Source organism: Lytechinus variegatus, chromosome 6 (genome assembly GCF_018143015.1).
Source record: "Lytechinus variegatus isolate NC3 chromosome 6, Lvar_3.0, whole genome shotgun sequence".
NCBI classification, from domain to species: Eukaryota; Metazoa; Echinodermata; class Echinoidea; order Temnopleuroida; family Toxopneustidae; genus Lytechinus; species Lytechinus variegatus.
In genome coordinates, this window is record NC_054745.1 from 15,918,293 (window position 1) to 15,935,263 (window position 16,971).

A 16,971-nucleotide genomic window follows, 5' to 3' on the forward strand; every position below is an offset into this window, starting at 1 on the left:
CTGTTTCTGAGTAGACAACAAAATTGCAAATATGTCGTCTGTCAAGGACGAAACTGCCGTTTTGAATCACCAATTTTTGACAGACTTCTTGGTTGCTTTTGTCATGAAGGGCACATGACAAAACATTATCTACGTTTGCGACTTTGTTTTGAAGCGTGGGAGCGAAATCATTATTCATTGCCTTGAATGTGGGTTTAACCTTTTCCACGCTACTTCGCACCAGTGCACACTCGGTGCCACGCAAACTTCGTAATTCACACTCAAAGAAACAATCCATCGTATGTATCATTTTATACCTTAATGTGTGAAATTAGGCTTTAGTTCCGAAATTTCTGATCATCATTAAAAAAAAAAAGTTATGGTCAGAAAGCTTGTAAAATTCTCTACAACTTTGCTGTGAATCATTTCCCCTCAAAATGTTGCAGTGAAAACTTTTAACGAGTGGAATTGAGTTAGTCCATTTCATTTACCTCCCCTGACCCAACCCTGAAAATAATTCAGCATAGAGGGGTTGATGGCCAAGCGCATAAAGACTTAATAATCATCTTTATCATCACCATCAGACCTGCCAACCTCTGGGAATGAAAAACTGTATTCTGTGATAAAAAAAACTGTATTTTTCCCAAAAAAAGTGTATTTTATAATAAAATGCTTGGCACACTCGCTCATCGTGGCGCTCAAGCTGCATGCAAGCTAAAATGCGCACTGCTCTTGCAGATGAAAAAAAAAATATTGAAACATGTGTATATCTTCACCCTGGTTTTAACAAAATGATTGAAAAAAAAACCAAGTTACCTGAAATTACATGTACATTGATCTAATAACCATATTTGTTTGTTTTATTAAATAGAGACATATAGAGATGATTTTTCTCAATCACGATTTTGTAAAAAAAAATAAATATTTTTTAAAGAAAAAATGTACTGCCGTATTTTGGTTGCAAAAACGTACTGAATACGCCTAAAACATACTGGTTGGCAAGTCTGCACCATCACTCTTACAACCAACACCAAACCAGGAGTGATTAAAATCAATTGTTTGATACCTTGGTTGCATTCTCCGGTTCCTTTCTCATGACCCAGTCCACATACCTCCATACCAATTCATGATCTGATAAACTGTAAAAGAGATAATATTCACAAATTCCAAGACATATATAATAATAATATCAACATGCTTATATAGCACATATCACTGCCAAAGGCGGACCTATGCACTCAATTGGATATTATCACCCTCTGTGTTTAGCCCCGCAGCCTTATACAATGCGGTGGCATTTCAAAGAATAAATTCCTGCCAGGTACCCATTTACCTCACCTGGGTTGAGTGCAGCACAATGTGGATAAATTTCCAGCCATGGCTGGAATTCGAACCCACGACCCCCTATTTCAGTCAGAAGACTAATCCACTGGGCCACAACGCTCCACGTGGATGTAAGTCCGACCTCTGTATGCGTTGGATTTTGATGAAATTATTCTTCTCTGTTTTCAATTTCATGTAAAAATATGTAATGCTCTGAATGAAATTATGATATCTTGGGTGATTGTGAAAAGTAATAAATATGAACTAACAGGTTGCTTTAGTTAATGACAATGCCCAATTATATAAATATGTACAAATTCATCAATGTTTTAAAATGATTAGTAATAAATACCTTAAAATAATCAAGGAATGACAAAGTTCTATTTCTTTCTTCAAATAATGCTTGAATTTCAAATGAAGACATTTGCTACCTGTCAGATTTACTCAACACTCTTTTTCGTTTGAATCCCAGCCATGGCGTAATTTCCTTCAGCAAGAAACTCATCCACATTGTGTTGCACTCAACCCAGGTGAGGTGAAAGGGTACCGGTAGGAAGGAATTTCTTGAATGCTTTGAGTGCCTAGGCAGCTCAGCTAAAGCCGGGGTAATAATAATAGTAGGGCCCACTGGTAGAACAGTTTTGGAAACTGAAGTAGTTACCCTGGGTAAATATACCATATTACTATTATCATTATTATTACTATTCGTTGATGATCAGTCAGACATAAATAAGTCTTTTGTAAATGATGTGATAGCTATGGTAGGCAAACAATGAAAATGCATTATGTTCAATGAAAATATGAAATTCCAAGCATCATTTTACAGAAACAGAACTTAAATCCTTGGTTATTTTCTTTGGGGTATCGTATCAAAGAGTAGATATTTAACTTTCTACACATTTTTTTTCTTCTTTCAGATGCAGTCTGCCAAGTGACTTTCAATATCCCTTCTTCAGATAGTTTTTTTTCTCACTCACTAATGCCTGAACAAATAACATGGAAACAACTACATGGGGCTCGAGGCAAAAGGCTGAAAAGAGCCCTGGAAAATCCCTGTTGATTGTTAAAGATAAATCCCAGTTTTGGTAACGATCTCAAAATGACTTTTGACAGAATCTAATATAATGACCACCCAAGAGTCTGTTTGTATGAATAAAAAATATGTGCCAAAGGATTCTGGAAGAAATCGTGTAATTGCTGAGAAATGAGCAAAATAAGCGCGGATTCGGTCACTTTCGTCGGGTCTTTATTCCAGCATTATTAATACACTGTCCCACGTGTGCCTATCTGTGTTGGTGATCTTCAGTGTGAACATATTTCAGCGTAGATTTCAAGATTTCACAAAGTTCAGTTTATGTAACTGTACCAGATCTAGATCCTCGATGATATTCTGACACTTAAGCCTGATTTTACAGATTTTCTCATGAAATCAGTGTTTACTGCAACTACTGGCATTTCTCTTTAAAGCTTATCCAATGCATCAGATTTAGGCAGTAGGCTATGAAAAGAACCCCCCCCAAAAAAAAAAAAAAAAATAAATTAAAAAACAAAACAAAACGAATAACCATGTAAGGTATACCAGATGAAAGACAAGATTCAAAGCTTTACAATCAAATATCATCTGTCTATTCTAGTTAAAATTAAGTTATAAATAATAATCATTTTTAAATTTACATAGTGCTTAATGCTTTGTGTTTCTAAGTGCTTCACATTGTAATTATCATTAGTACCCTGATCATAAATCATAGATTCTCAAATTTGTTTATTCTGGTACACAATGTACATTAATAAAAGAAGAATGGTGTTGAAATTGATTTTAATTAATATAAGAAGAATGGTTTTGAAATTGATTTTATCAAATACAAGGAGAGTGGTATTGAAATTGATTTTAATTAAAATAAAAAGAATGGTGATGAAATTGATTTTAATTAATATACGGAGAATAGTGTTGAAATTGATTTTATCAAATATAAGGAGAGCGGTTTTGAAATTGATTTTAATTAATATAAGAAGAATGGTGTTGAAATTGATTTTAATTAATATAAGAAGAATGGTGTTGAAATGGATTTTAATTAATATAAGAAGAATGGTGTTGAAATTGATTTTATTTACCTTGATAAGAAATCAATCACAAATCCTAGTCCAGGGAAGGTATCATCAGCAATGTCTCCATCAACTAATCTAAAATGGTTTATAAAGATAAAAACATTATCTGAAACATATCTTTAGTGATGGTGATAATGAAATGTGACAAGAACATAAGAATTAAGTCTTGTTACACTCAAAAAGGTGGTGATAATAACGATATTCATACTAGGCATATACAAAGCTCCTTCTTTCTAGAAATATCATATTCCCAGGCGCATATTAAAGAAAACAAATGAACACTAAAGTGCTTATACATATGTAAAAAAAAATTATGTGCCAAATGATTGGAGTAGAAGTATGTAATTTCTGAGAAATTGCTGACAAAAAATAGCATGAAATTCCAGTCCAATGTCACATCTTTTTCAAGCGATAATAATGCACTGCCCCACATGTGCTTATCTGTGCTGGGATCCCCAGAATGGTCATCATTCAGCTTTGGGTGATGTTTTCAGAGTAAGGTTTAGAAGACATGGAACTTTGTCAAAGAAAATCATGGAGGGAAAAATGAAGTCAGAAGAGGAAGTGACATAAAAGGAAAAGCTGGCTTAGAAATATTGAAGAGATGACAGGCAGAATCAATCAGTGATTCCCGCACAATGTGTGCACACTACATTGCTTTTATTTGTAATGATCCTAACCCTTTGATATCTTATAGTTAGACATACATTTATAACTGATTGCCATTTTTTTTCACTTGATTTTCTATTGTGCCAGAATTATTTCATTGTTCATTGTTTTTATCAGCGAATAAATCATACAATTAGTAGTATTAAAATTAGTTACTGTTCCCTTTTAATAATTTAAAATATTTCAGTTTGACTAATATTACCATTTAAGTAACAATATTTGTTTATATATGTTACTAAGTATTGTTATCCTTGATTTAGATTTTGACTTTATTTTCATGTATGATGTGATGATTTATGTTATTCTTTATGTTTTCATCAGGTCATTGATGATAAACAGTTTTATACTGATCTTTTGTACCTGATTAAATACGTTAAAAAAAAGGATAAACGAATGCTGCAAGACAGCACTAGAAAGAGACAGATGGAAAACCAGGACAACCAATCTTTTTAAAGAGATGGAACAGTGGTAAGGGTAAGGATTTGGTTAGTATAAAACCAAGGGCCCATCTTACAGAGAGTTACAACTGATCCAATCAATCGTAACTCTATGGAAATCCATCAGTGTCATGTGTTTTTCTACAGGAAATGTGCAAAATGTCCTTTGTAAACAAAGGAGAACACACCGAGCTTTCAAGAAATCAATGAATTTATGGATATACATTCATATCTAGGAAAAAAATGAGCAAACATGCAAAGAAAATGTTGACTTTGGTGGCTTTCCATAGTTGCAATTGATCGGATCAATCTTACTCTTTGTAAGATGGGCCCTGATCTACCGTGATGTGATGCCAATTTGACCTTGGGTCTGTTGCAGAAAGAGTTGCGTTTAAACGCAAGTCAAAAAATCAATTGCAAGTCCCAAATGCGCACTGTTGATTGGCTGAAAATCAAGTTACGCATGATTTTTAGAGTTGGGATTGATTGCAACTCTTTCTGCAACGGGTCCCTTGTCTTTATAGACTTTCTCATGAAATCAATGTTCGCAGCAAATACATTTCTTTGCCTTTACCTACAGTGAGACAGAGTCATTACCTTGACCATATGACCATAGCCTGTTCACTGTCCCCCTGGTACTTCTGGAGAAGCGCCAGAGCATGATGGCGACCGAATCGCTGAAGGTATTCACGACTGTCTTCTGGGTCAACCGAGTTCTCGCTTGAGATGAGGGTAATTAACTTGGATGGGTTGGACTCGGCGTAGAGCTTCATTAGGGCTGTATCTACCTCCTAATGTAAAGGAAAAGGATGGAGAGAGAAATTAAATTATATCTCATTGGGTTGGATTCAGCACAGAACTTTATGACAGCTGTATCAACTTCCAAATATGTGAAGCAGATGGAGAAATAGAAGAGAAGAGAGAGAGGAAGAGAGAAATGAGGGTAATTAATTTGGTTGTGTTTGACTTGACGCAGTTTCATGAGGGCGGTTATCTACCTCGTAATATGAGAAACAGACAGAGAAAAAGAGAGTGAAAGATAGAGGAGAGAGAGAAAAGATTCCTTGCCAAAGTTAATACAATTTGGCTCAAAAATAAAACTCCACTCCAGAAGTAACACCAGTGATAATAATTTGCTTAATTTCTAAACCATCTTACCAGTTTCATGCCAACTGCTAGGTCAGTCTCCCTCACGTCCTCAAGGAAGTCCATGAGAAACTGCTTACACTCTGTCGCCTTGTCAGGCTTTCCTCTCACAACCTGGCTAATATCGGCAAAGTCGTGAAGCGGAGGAATCGCTCGGTGGAAGTTGGAGTTGGAAGGCAGCAGGTTCGGGTAGAGGCAGATCAGCTATGCCATTGACGAAAATAAAAACAAAAATTACAAATGATATCATTTTTTTTCAGGAATGTTTTCCACTGTAGCAAGGGTGGCACTACCTTGCAGGCACAGACCCTGATTATTGAAATTTATTAAACAAAAGGGTCTTCACAAGAGACTAGCACAATTGAAAAAAAAGAATAGTATTTTTCTTCCTTCTAAATGATTTTTTTCCAGATTCCAGGTAAAAAAATCAGAGCTGCCACCCTTAACACAAACATTTCAGTATTTGAAAAGCTGAAATCAGTATTTTAGTAAGGAAATCAGTATTGTAAAAGAAAAACTAAATCAAAGACAAAACACAAGACTGAAACTTTAGACATCAATATTTTCCAGTAATAAAAAAGGCAACCAGTACTACTTGAAAAGCTCTGAAAAATAACACAACACCAGCTTACTTCTTTGCATACAGAACAAAGTTAAGCATATCACCAAGGTTTTTTATTCAAGAAAAGATACTATTGCTAAAAATGTTTTATTTTATTGCTTATTCACTTTTTCTCTGATTCCCCTATGATCCAAATCAATACATATTTTGGGGGTGAACTTGACCCTAGGATATAGATTATAAACAGTATTTTTCTTTCAACAATTCTGCTTACTACAACAGACCTGCACTTGCAAATTGTGTTTGTTATAATAATTTGGCAGTAAATTATATGTTTTCTATATGATACATGCCAAAAACAATTTGTACTTAATATGAATGTTTTTTATGTTATGGAAAAATGTATTATATGAATATGAACGCAGAAGGAAACAATAAAATAAAATCAAACCAAGAAGCTGAATATTACTAGGCACATCAGTGTGGGCATAAGTGTGGGCACATCATGGTCTAGTGGTTCTGACTCTTGCCTCTCAAACAGAGGGTCATGGGTTTAAATCCTAGTCATGGCGTGTTTTCCTTTAGCAAAAAATTTATCCACACTGTGCGGCACTTGACCCAGGTTAGGTAAATGGGTACCGGCAGGAAGTAATTCCTCCAAAAGCTGCTCCCCGGTGCTTACCTCTCTCACATCAAGCTTAGCTTCTTTGAATAATTCCATGGAGTCAGCAAAATTGAGCTGGGCAAACTGAATAAAACCTGCCTGTTGCTGTATGCGATTGTACATCTGAAACAAAGAAAATAATATTATTGGGAGATGTCAAGTTGTAGGATATATTTAAACAGAATATTAATGAGAGCTTATAAGTCCTTATCATGATATTTGGTAAGAATTGTAAAAAAATACAATAGCTGTAAAGGACTGCTTATAATATGCAAAAGTTTCAAAGTATACTTTCTTACTTTAAGTATTAAAGAATTCTTTCTTACTTGCACATGTACATGAAAAGGGAAATACGATTAAAATACACAAAATTAACAAATTATTCCATAACAAATCAATGACATAAATTTATTGTACTTTGTATCGGGATCTTTAACGTGGAAATCATGCTTCAAAATGACTTACTATAGTGGACAACTCTATTTGTTTCAGATTTCACCAATTATATTTTAAATTGTATCTTTCCTTTTTCTGAGCTTAACATATGTCATGGGAAAATATAATTCACACCACATATGTGAAGGTCAGGAGAAATATGTAACATAAAGGCAAAAATCCGTGAAAAAAACAAATCAGCCCTTTTGATGCATGTTTGCCAATTTGAGGATCCCCATAGAATATCTTGAAAGACTATTCAATCTTCCATAACTATCTGATTTTCCATCCAATTTTGATGTAACTTGTTTTAAATTGCTCCTTTCATGTTAATCTTCCCAATTAATGGTCCTCTCTCTGGGTTTTGGTTCTTTTAATTTTGATTAATTTTTAGTGAATGGTAGACCTGGAAACCTTCTACAACAGAAATGTATTCATAGAAGGAAAAAAAATTGACAAAAAAAAGAATATTTTAAAAAATGTGTATCAATATAACAATCGCTAGCCTGTTGTAGTGAGATTGGTGCGAAAACATGTAAAATGACTTGAAAACTTGATAAATTAACCTTTTAAACATGTGCTTGTAGGCAAGAATTCACTTGTTCTTTTCATGCAACAAGTTACTGGCCCGACAGTGATTTTTACTGGTCTGGGACTGTCGTACCGGTGCTGGTGTCACGCGCTGTGTATAATACATACTCTATGATTGGAGATTATAAAAAAAGGTAACAAATCATACAAATTGGTGTATTCATAGCAAAAAAAAGAGGAACAAATACTCTAAAAGGGCATGTCTGGAATGGGTTTGGAAATTATCATTACCTGCATGAACTTATCTTTCCCAAGTCCAGCTTTCCTGTAATTCTTGGCAAGGTTCAGGGCTTCTTCAACTCGTTTGTCAGCGAGCAATGCTTGTACCTGTTATAGAAGTGAAGAGGGTAAAAATAAAAAGTTAATCTGTTACCTACTGGAACAGAAGGGTCCCTATACATTGAATATGAAGTGCAGACATTGGTATTCAACAGGTTAAAGCTAAATCCCACTTGAAAAATGATTTTTTCGGGTTCTAGAAAAGAAAATCCAAGGAAAAAAATTTCTTGGGTCGAACCCCAGACTTATATTGAAGGCTTTTCGGAAAGATTTACCATCTGTCTTCAGAGGGGCATTTCATGAAAGGACTTGTCGGACATTTTATCCAACAAGTCCCATTTTATCCGACAGTTACCATAGGAACAGTGCCTCTCAGCCAATCAAAATCATGGAAAGATGTCAGATCTGACAACTTGTCGGATGAAAATATTGATGAAACGCTCCCCAGGAGTAAGATTGAGAGGAGTATGAGACACTTCAACTTAAATATCTCTCATATATCCTTGAACCTGATTGGCTCGTAGCAAATCAGTTTGTGTAAATCACCAACTATTTGTTTTGTGAAACCCACCTGCTTCTCAACTGGAAGTGGAACCAATGCATAGACCTCTTTATTGGAAGCGACAAACATCTTTCCTTCAAAGTCACCCAATAACTTCCCTCCCTGAAATGGAATGGTCTGCTTCTGCTGCTGGTCCAATACACTGTTGAATGAAAGAGTGTAAAGTTGACAGGGTGGTTCCATTCGAGATGAGGGGTGCAAGACAGAAGTTAAATTGTAGATTATTATTCAATATTGAGAGGTGAGATGCTATCAATAAATGTACATCATTTGATTAAGTTAAAGTATCTAACAACTAAAACATTAAATCAATAGTCACAATTTAAGATCGACCATTGTGCTGTCGTCATTCACATGGGAACAACAAGAACATAAAGATTGAAAATTTGAGAAAGAGGAAAAACGACAGTGCCTAAATTGTGGAACCAATATAGCTAACAAGCTTTTGAGTGATTCGAAACAAGGCAGCTCTAAGAGTGCTTTGAAAACTTTGTTCTTCATGAGGAATTCCTACAAATGATTCAAAACATAGTGGTTAAGTGGTCCCGAATCTCAGATTTTAAGAGTCAAGGGTTCAAATCCCAGCTATAGTGTATTTTCCTTCAGCAAATTTCATCCACAATTGTGCTGCACATATAAATATGATTGTTTTTGTAGGGCAAAAATAGAAGCATGCAATTCATTTACCACAGGGAGTATTATTAATACGTTGGTCAGCACGAGACTGAAAATTATGTTATTCAAGTATTTGACTGACATTTGATGCAATACCTTTTCCATTCCAAAGGTACCAATCCCCTCTCCGACAACTAAAACATACTACATCCAAGGTAGTGTTAGCAACTTCTATGTGTATATTTCTAACATTAAATCCCTTAAACCCACCTCATTTTTGTCAAATGTTCAGTTTTTTAAATTTCTTCCATCAAAATATTCCCAGGTGACAACACTGCCTCTAAACTAAAAATAATGATAATAATAATAAAGGGTATTTTCATAGCACACATATCCACTTTAGGTACTCAAGGCGCTTTGCATTACCCTGGCTAAGCTGGTCTATAAATTGGGTTGGGTGCAGCTGAATCAATTTCTTGTTGAAAAACATGGCTTGGTATCAAACCCATGACCCTGCTTCAAAGTCCGGGCCCCTGTTGCATAAACTTTGACATCCAATGGTGACTTCCCTGAAATCCTTGATACTAATTGGCTACCATGTTAGTTACCTTTGGATGGAAAAGTTACCAAAATGGTATCTTTCATGCAACGGGCCCAGGAAACAAATCCACTGGGCCACAACGGGCCACATTATCATTATTTGAGAAGAAACCACATTATAATCATTATAATTATCTGAGATAAAATATATATATTTTTTTTTACCTGTGGACTGTAAGGAATTCATCATCCAGCGCCACCACGTAAGGAAAGGTGTAACTGACCGCTGAAACAGACTCCGCCCACTTCAGTGGCGGCCTCTGAGACATGCCCCCGGAGGTGACGAACATTCCAAGGGCACCGGGACCGGCGAGTAAAAACTCCTCCTAAACAGAGAGAAAGAATGAAGGGAGAAACATAAAATCCACTGTATGGGTGACTGCAGATTACATATAGCTGAAAACAAAGATTTATTCCTGGGAAGCGTTTCATAAACATTTGTTGTCTGACAAGATGTCAGATCTGACAACTTTCCTTGATTTTGATTCATTGAAAAGCACTTTTATTATGGTAACTGTCAGATGAAATGAAACACTCCCCAGAAACTATCTTGCCTTTTTATTTTTGCGAAATGGCTTGATAAGGAAGCGTACTTATTTCAAATCCAATTTTTAAAGTAAGTTTTCCAAATGTATCCACTGAAAATTAAAAAAAAAAAAATATCCTTCATACTAATCATTTCAGAACATATGCATTCATATGACTTGGTTAAGACAGAACAATGACTTACACATTTGTGGTGATTAACCAAAACTGACATTTCTGACCATCCCCCCCAATTTTTGTTTATACAATCATATATGTAATTGTGGTCCATGCATGTAGGTTCAATGGCAAAATGCCAACATGTAGTCTAGGGTCATGAAATTAAATGTCCACCACTAGAAATTGCCAGCTTATAAAACTGGCAGCAAAATAAACTTTTACCCTAGATTTACCAGACAATGTCTTGTATGATGCAAAGTAGCAAAACAAAAAAAAGGTGTACAAGGGTTATCTTTTCTTTTGTTCACAATGAGAAGGGTATCACTTATAAAAGCAATTCAGTTTGTCATTCATCTGAAATGGCTAGTATATTTCATGAAACAAAGAGTCATGGATTTGTTACTAATAATGATAACAACAAAAGTAACAATATTCATTTTATTTATTATTCATTTTCAACACTAGCATAGTTATGATATGGATCTCTTCTTTTCTTTAGTCAGCCCACCTGTGCACTTTGAAACACCCGTATGAAGCGCCCTATAAATGTTATTATTATTAATAGTAATACCACATTTTATTCAGGGTAACAAATTTTGTTCCAAAAGCTGTTCTCCCAGCGGGCCCTGCTTGACATAATAATGCTATAATTACTCCCGGCTTTATCATTACTACTACTACTTGTATCAACTACTTTCATAGACAACAGATCCTTGCACATGATTGGCTCAGAGCAAATCAACGAGTGCACACATCACTGAATAATTGTTTCACGAAACACTGCCCTAATGGTGAGAGGGAATATGAGGGCAGACCTACCAACCCCTGGGAATGAAAAATTGTATTTTGTGATAAAAAATGCATTTTTTAATCAAAAAAATGCATTTCATAATAAAATGTGTGGCGTGCGCACTTAAGCTGCAAGCAAGCTAAAATGCGCACTGCTCCTGCAGATGAAAAACAGTTTTTTTTTTACATAATGATTAAAAAAAACAAGTTTATTGAAATTACATTGATCCAATAACCATATTTGTGTAAGTTTCATGAAATAGAAACATATAGAGATGATTTTTGTTATTAAATTACGATTTTGAAAAAAAAAAAATAAATCGTAATTTTCAAAGAAAAACGTATTTTGATTGCAAAAACGTACTGGTTGGCAGCTCTGTAAGGGCCCTGTAGAAAAAAGCGTAGCGAATGATTGTAAGGCCGAATTTTACAATTGATCATGCACACTAACCAATGCAATCAATCTTAGCAATCAGCCTAACAATCAATCGCTAAGCTTTATATAAAGGGGCCCTGATTAAAACCTACCCTTCCAACACGTTTGATGACCGGCGTGGTATGCTCCGTCTCGATGGGAAAGAGGTCTGTGATTTGACCTGTGTCATAGTTCACCAGGATGTACTGGTTGCTAAGGGCAACACAGACGCAAAATGAATCAATGCCCTATGGAAGATACAATCAAATACATTTCAATTTCAAAAGGGTGATGATTTTGCAAATGCAGAATGTGTACTACTGTGCTTGTGCACCTCAAAACAGAATATTTCTTCAGAGACAGCATTGTAAATTCTTCTATTATTATTACTAATATCATAATATACACTGTACAGACAATATTGACAAAAATATGTGGTATCAATATATGTTTATAAAGGATTATCCTCATCATCATAATCACCGTCATCTTCATAAGTCATCAACCTCCACACCATCATTGTTATCATCATCACCATCATCATGAATATCATCTTCATTACCATCATTATCACCACCACCATCATCATTGACAGGCGCGTCATGGTCTAGTGGTTCTGACTCTCGCCTTTCAAACAAAGGGTTGTGTGTTCGAATCCTTGCCATGGCGTGTTTTCCTTCAGCAAGAAATTTATCCACACTGCTGCACTCGACCCAGGTGAGGTAAATGGGTACCCGGCAGGATTAATTCCTTGAATGCACCAAGCGCTTTTAGCAGCTGGAGCTACAGCCGGGGTAATATATAATGCGCCACTGAATAGGCAACTAGATAGATCGGCGCCTCATAAATGCTATATATATTATCATCATTTTCATCATCCTCATCAACACCATCATCATCAGTATCATTGTCATCAACACCATTACCATCGTCATCATCATCATCAACACCATCATCAACACCATCATCATCATCATCGTATACTCACAATATTGACACTAATATCTGGTATGGATACATCTTTAACCAGGACCATCTTGTCTTCCGTCACAGAGTAGACTTGAACCAGACGCCTCTTTGTGGCCACAGCGATCTGATTGGTGAGAGGGAAGGGGAAAGTATGCAGGGATACAGAGAGAGACGGGGAGGAAAGAAACAGAGAGGCGGAGAGGGAGAAAGAAAGATAGGAAAGAACGAGATACAGGGAAGAGGAGAAAGAGAAAAAAATATTACACTTGAAGCAGCCACTCCTATATGACGTCACAAACTCACATCTTTGAAAATTCTTATTTCTCTATTATTTTTGATAAATTTGTGTCAAACCTTACCAATATAATCCTCATTTTTTCCTGCTTTTATTATTACGTCCTTATCATAAGGATGAACGTCCCCTTTAAAATATTGTACCTACCTCAACGCTGAAAGGACTACCACTTCTTGGATTCTCATTTACACAGAATGATGTCACCTTGATATAAAGAGAATTGAAGAAAGAACAATAAAAAGAAAATTACCACTATTAATGTTACCTCTACTACTAGTACTACTGCTGCTGGAACTACTACTACTAAAGCTTCTACTGCTACTACTACTACTACTGCTGCTACTACTTCTGAAACAACTTCTCCTTATTTTCTTCTTCTTCTACCACCACTACTACTATTACCACTACTACTACTACTACTACTACTACTACTACTACTACTACTACTACTACTACTACTACTACTACTACTACTACTACTACTACTACTACTACTACTGCTACTGCTACTACTGCTATACTACTGCTACATCTACTACTACTACTACTACTACTACTACTACTACTACTACTACTACTACTACTACTACTTCTACTACTAATACTACAACTACTTTTTTTTTTACTTCTACTAATATACTACTGCAGGAGATCTCACCAGAAATGAGCAAACTACCACCATTGTTCAACATGTAATGATGAAATCCTTACAAAATCACATAAGCGTTAAGACACCAAAATGGAACCATTATATCACAAGTTCTTCTACGCAAAAATGACGCCCTTTGAACCATTTGCCTAGTAAACCGGTCTAACCTGTGAGCATAAAATGCATGTTTATCAAAGTGAGTGGCACTATTTCACTCCCCATATCTGGAACCTGTTTCATAAACTACAGGAAATTTGCCATTATGTCCACTACCATGGAAACCTTGATTGGCAAGTTGAAATAGTAAACTACAGCTCATAATTTTCAGTTAAAATTGCTCTACAAATGGGGTAAGGAATTCAACTATGTAACATCTATTCATACTCACTCCTTTGATCTTGGCACCACTTAGAATAGGCTATGCAGAAAAAAAGATATATTAAAGTGATTGTTTAACATTGGTTTGACTTTTAAAAAATCTGAGCTAGAAGGTCATGACCACTTGTCACCTGTGTCTGCGATATGTTACAAAAATGAAGCCCAGAAAAAATTGCATTCGAAAATAATTATTTAGTGCTTCAAAAATTGAAATATAAAGTGACCGGAAACACCATCTTTATTTCATCCCATACACTCGTGTGTACTATTTAGGTGGCTTAACCCTAAATAGACTGGGCTATTTCGATGCCTAAAAAGACTGGGGGGGGGGGCTGATTCAGCCCCCCCTTATGATCTCGGCTGTTGATCGCGCGATCGCGACAAAAATTGGCACACGCGTTACCCATGGCATTATCTACAAAACTATAACATCAAATTCGGCAAAAAATCTCATGTCTCATTAATAATGCTAATTTATGCGTAAAATCATAAGTTTGCTATAATTAATAAAATAATGCCCCTGAAATGCTAATTTTTGTTTCACATACTCTAGATAGGCATCTGATCAAATTGATTTTGAAAAAATTTCAAAATCAAATTTATTTTCTTATGTATTCTATTGTTTTCTAAATTTCTTATGTATTTCTTTGTTTTTCGACTTTTTGTTTTTAATTGTTTTTTCAATGGAAATTGTTTGGGACTTTATTCTGACCATGAAAAAGATAAAATTAATTGATTTTAAGCAGTAAAGGGAAAAATAATTAAACATTTATCAATTTTTGCTAAGAACACTATTTGCATTGGATTTGTACACAAATTCACGTTTTTGAGTAATTTTGGGTCTGCATGCACTTACGAAATGTTGCGTAATTTTGGAACCGCGTACCCGGGGGTCACAATTTTGGTCTCAAAAGTTGCGCGAGACTTGAAAGTAAAAAGTCAGCGAGCGACGCGGTCAAAAAATTTCGCGCAGAGGATTTATCGCGAAAAATGTCGAGGGGGGGGCTGAATCAGCCCCCCCCAGTCTTTTTAGGGTTAAGACGCCTATTTACAAAATCAAAGCTTGCGTTGTAGTTTTAGCTTTTCATTCTCAATAATGGTTGTTTTCAGGGTTTATTAGTTCTAATACATGTACTGGTACATGTTTCATCTTTTGGCGGCTCACAAAGTTAAACCATACTTTTAAAGGGGAAGTTCACCTTGAAGAAAACTTTGTTGCATAAATAGCAGAAAAAATAGTAAAAAATATTGGTGAAGGTTTGAGGAAAATCTGTTAAAGAGTAAGAAAGTTATTAGAGTTCAAAGTTTTGGATTTGTGACGTCATAAACGAGCAGCTGCCCCATGTGTTCTGTAATATAAAATGCATGAATTTCAAATTTTGCATGTTTCCTGATGACTTAATTTTGTTTTCTATTCATGATCGGGTGTGAAATAATTTGTCTATTGATATACAAAAGGTACAGTGAAAACCATTTTCAATTTTCTGAGAAAATGACATTTTATTGATTTTTTACCATTCGCTATGTAGGAATGCTGCTCGCATATGACGTCACAAATCAAATAATTGAAATTCTAATAACTTTTTAATTATTTGATGAATTTTTCTCAAACCTTCGGCAATATTTTTTATTATTTTTTCTTCTATTTTTACAATAAAGTTTTTGTCAGGGTGAACTTCCCCTTTAAAAAGAATGGGTAAATTACAACGTTTGTAATTACAAAACTTTAAAAAGTCAAACAAACAACTAAAAGTTTATTTCTTTTATCCATTCTGATTGTGTTACTCTCATTATGCTGCTATGCTGTTAATATGAGTTGGGTCGTGCAAAGCTTGAACAAAAGCCTTTTATTTGAGTTGAAATGTCAAAGTCTATTCAAGATAAAAAGGTGGGTTCCAGAATTGGATAAAAACTTTATAAAAATGGCTTGATTCAATGAATCAAGCCATTTTTATAAAGTTTTAAAATCAACAAATCAGAGTGAATGGGGTGCAAACATACCTCTAGATTGAACATATGGAGCAACGTCAGAACATTATCACACAGTACAAGTATCCTGGTTAGGGCAGAGGCTGCCTGAAGTTGCTGAATTGGTTTTCTCTGTAAAAATAAACACCAACAATTGAATTTTTTTATCAAGTGTCAAATTCTTTACATTGTTACAAGTATGCATCTTTCTCCAAGGCAAATTTGTGTATCATATTTCAAATTTTCTACAAGAAAAGAATGAAGTACTTATACGAAGGCCCATTTTCATAAAACCTGTTATTTTAAAAGAAATCATAGAATGTATACCACATTCATTCTCATTTCTTTTCAGAGATTATTTTAAACACATTACTTTGCACAATACAGTCGGTCAAATTAAAGTTTATCTTCAAAAAAATTACTTATTGCATTGATATCTTAAAAAAATTTACAAAATCAGTAACTGACAACTTTTGTTACAATTCTAATTCATGTCATATCCATATATTGATTTCCAAAAATGTTGCCAATCTAAGGAGCAAATAAAAGAATGCTATCAATATGAGGAACAAAAAAAAATGGTACCAATTTGAGGAGCAAAATAAAAAAATGCTACCAATTTGAGGAGCAAATAAAAAATGTTGCCAATTTGATGAGCGAAATCTGAAATAATTTTACCATATGAAAGGTGTATATCTCTATTCAAACATAAAAAAGAGACATAACATACCACAGCCAAGTATTTATGAGACTGTTTCTCAGAGAAGAATGTGATCTTGCCATTCGGCTGCGTTTTCTCTTCTATCAAATAATGGATCACGAAGCTGAAGAAAAT

General features: G+C 35.0%; 1 protein-coding gene across 2 annotated transcripts in view; it reads right to left on the reverse strand.

The window, feature by feature from the left end:
* LOC121417093 (transforming growth factor-beta receptor-associated protein 1-like) overlaps positions 1-16,971 on the reverse strand; it is a 28,471-nt gene that overhangs the window by 1,238 nt on the left and 10,262 nt on the right. For both annotated transcript variants that reach the window (XM_041610663.1, XM_041610662.1), the window contains exons 4-17: positions 16,867-16,960; positions 16,170-16,268; positions 14,179-14,208; positions 13,289-13,345; positions 12,866-12,970; positions 11,991-12,125; positions 10,134-10,294; positions 8,763-8,895; positions 8,144-8,239; positions 6,905-7,009; positions 5,673-5,864; positions 5,112-5,305; positions 3,415-3,483; positions 1,046-1,118 (exon numbers count right to left, since the gene is read on the reverse strand). In XM_041610663.1, the coding sequence (XP_041466597.1) occupies positions 1,046-1,118; positions 3,415-3,483; positions 5,112-5,305; positions 5,673-5,864; positions 6,905-7,009; positions 8,144-8,239; positions 8,763-8,895; positions 10,134-10,294; positions 11,991-12,125; positions 12,866-12,970; positions 13,289-13,345; positions 14,179-14,208; positions 16,170-16,268; positions 16,867-16,960 (1,543 nt within the window). The remainder of the gene's footprint in view (positions 1-1,045; positions 1,119-3,414; positions 3,484-5,111; positions 5,306-5,672; positions 5,865-6,904; positions 7,010-8,143; positions 8,240-8,762; positions 8,896-10,133; positions 10,295-11,990; positions 12,126-12,865; positions 12,971-13,288; positions 13,346-14,178; positions 14,209-16,169; positions 16,269-16,866; positions 16,961-16,971) is intronic.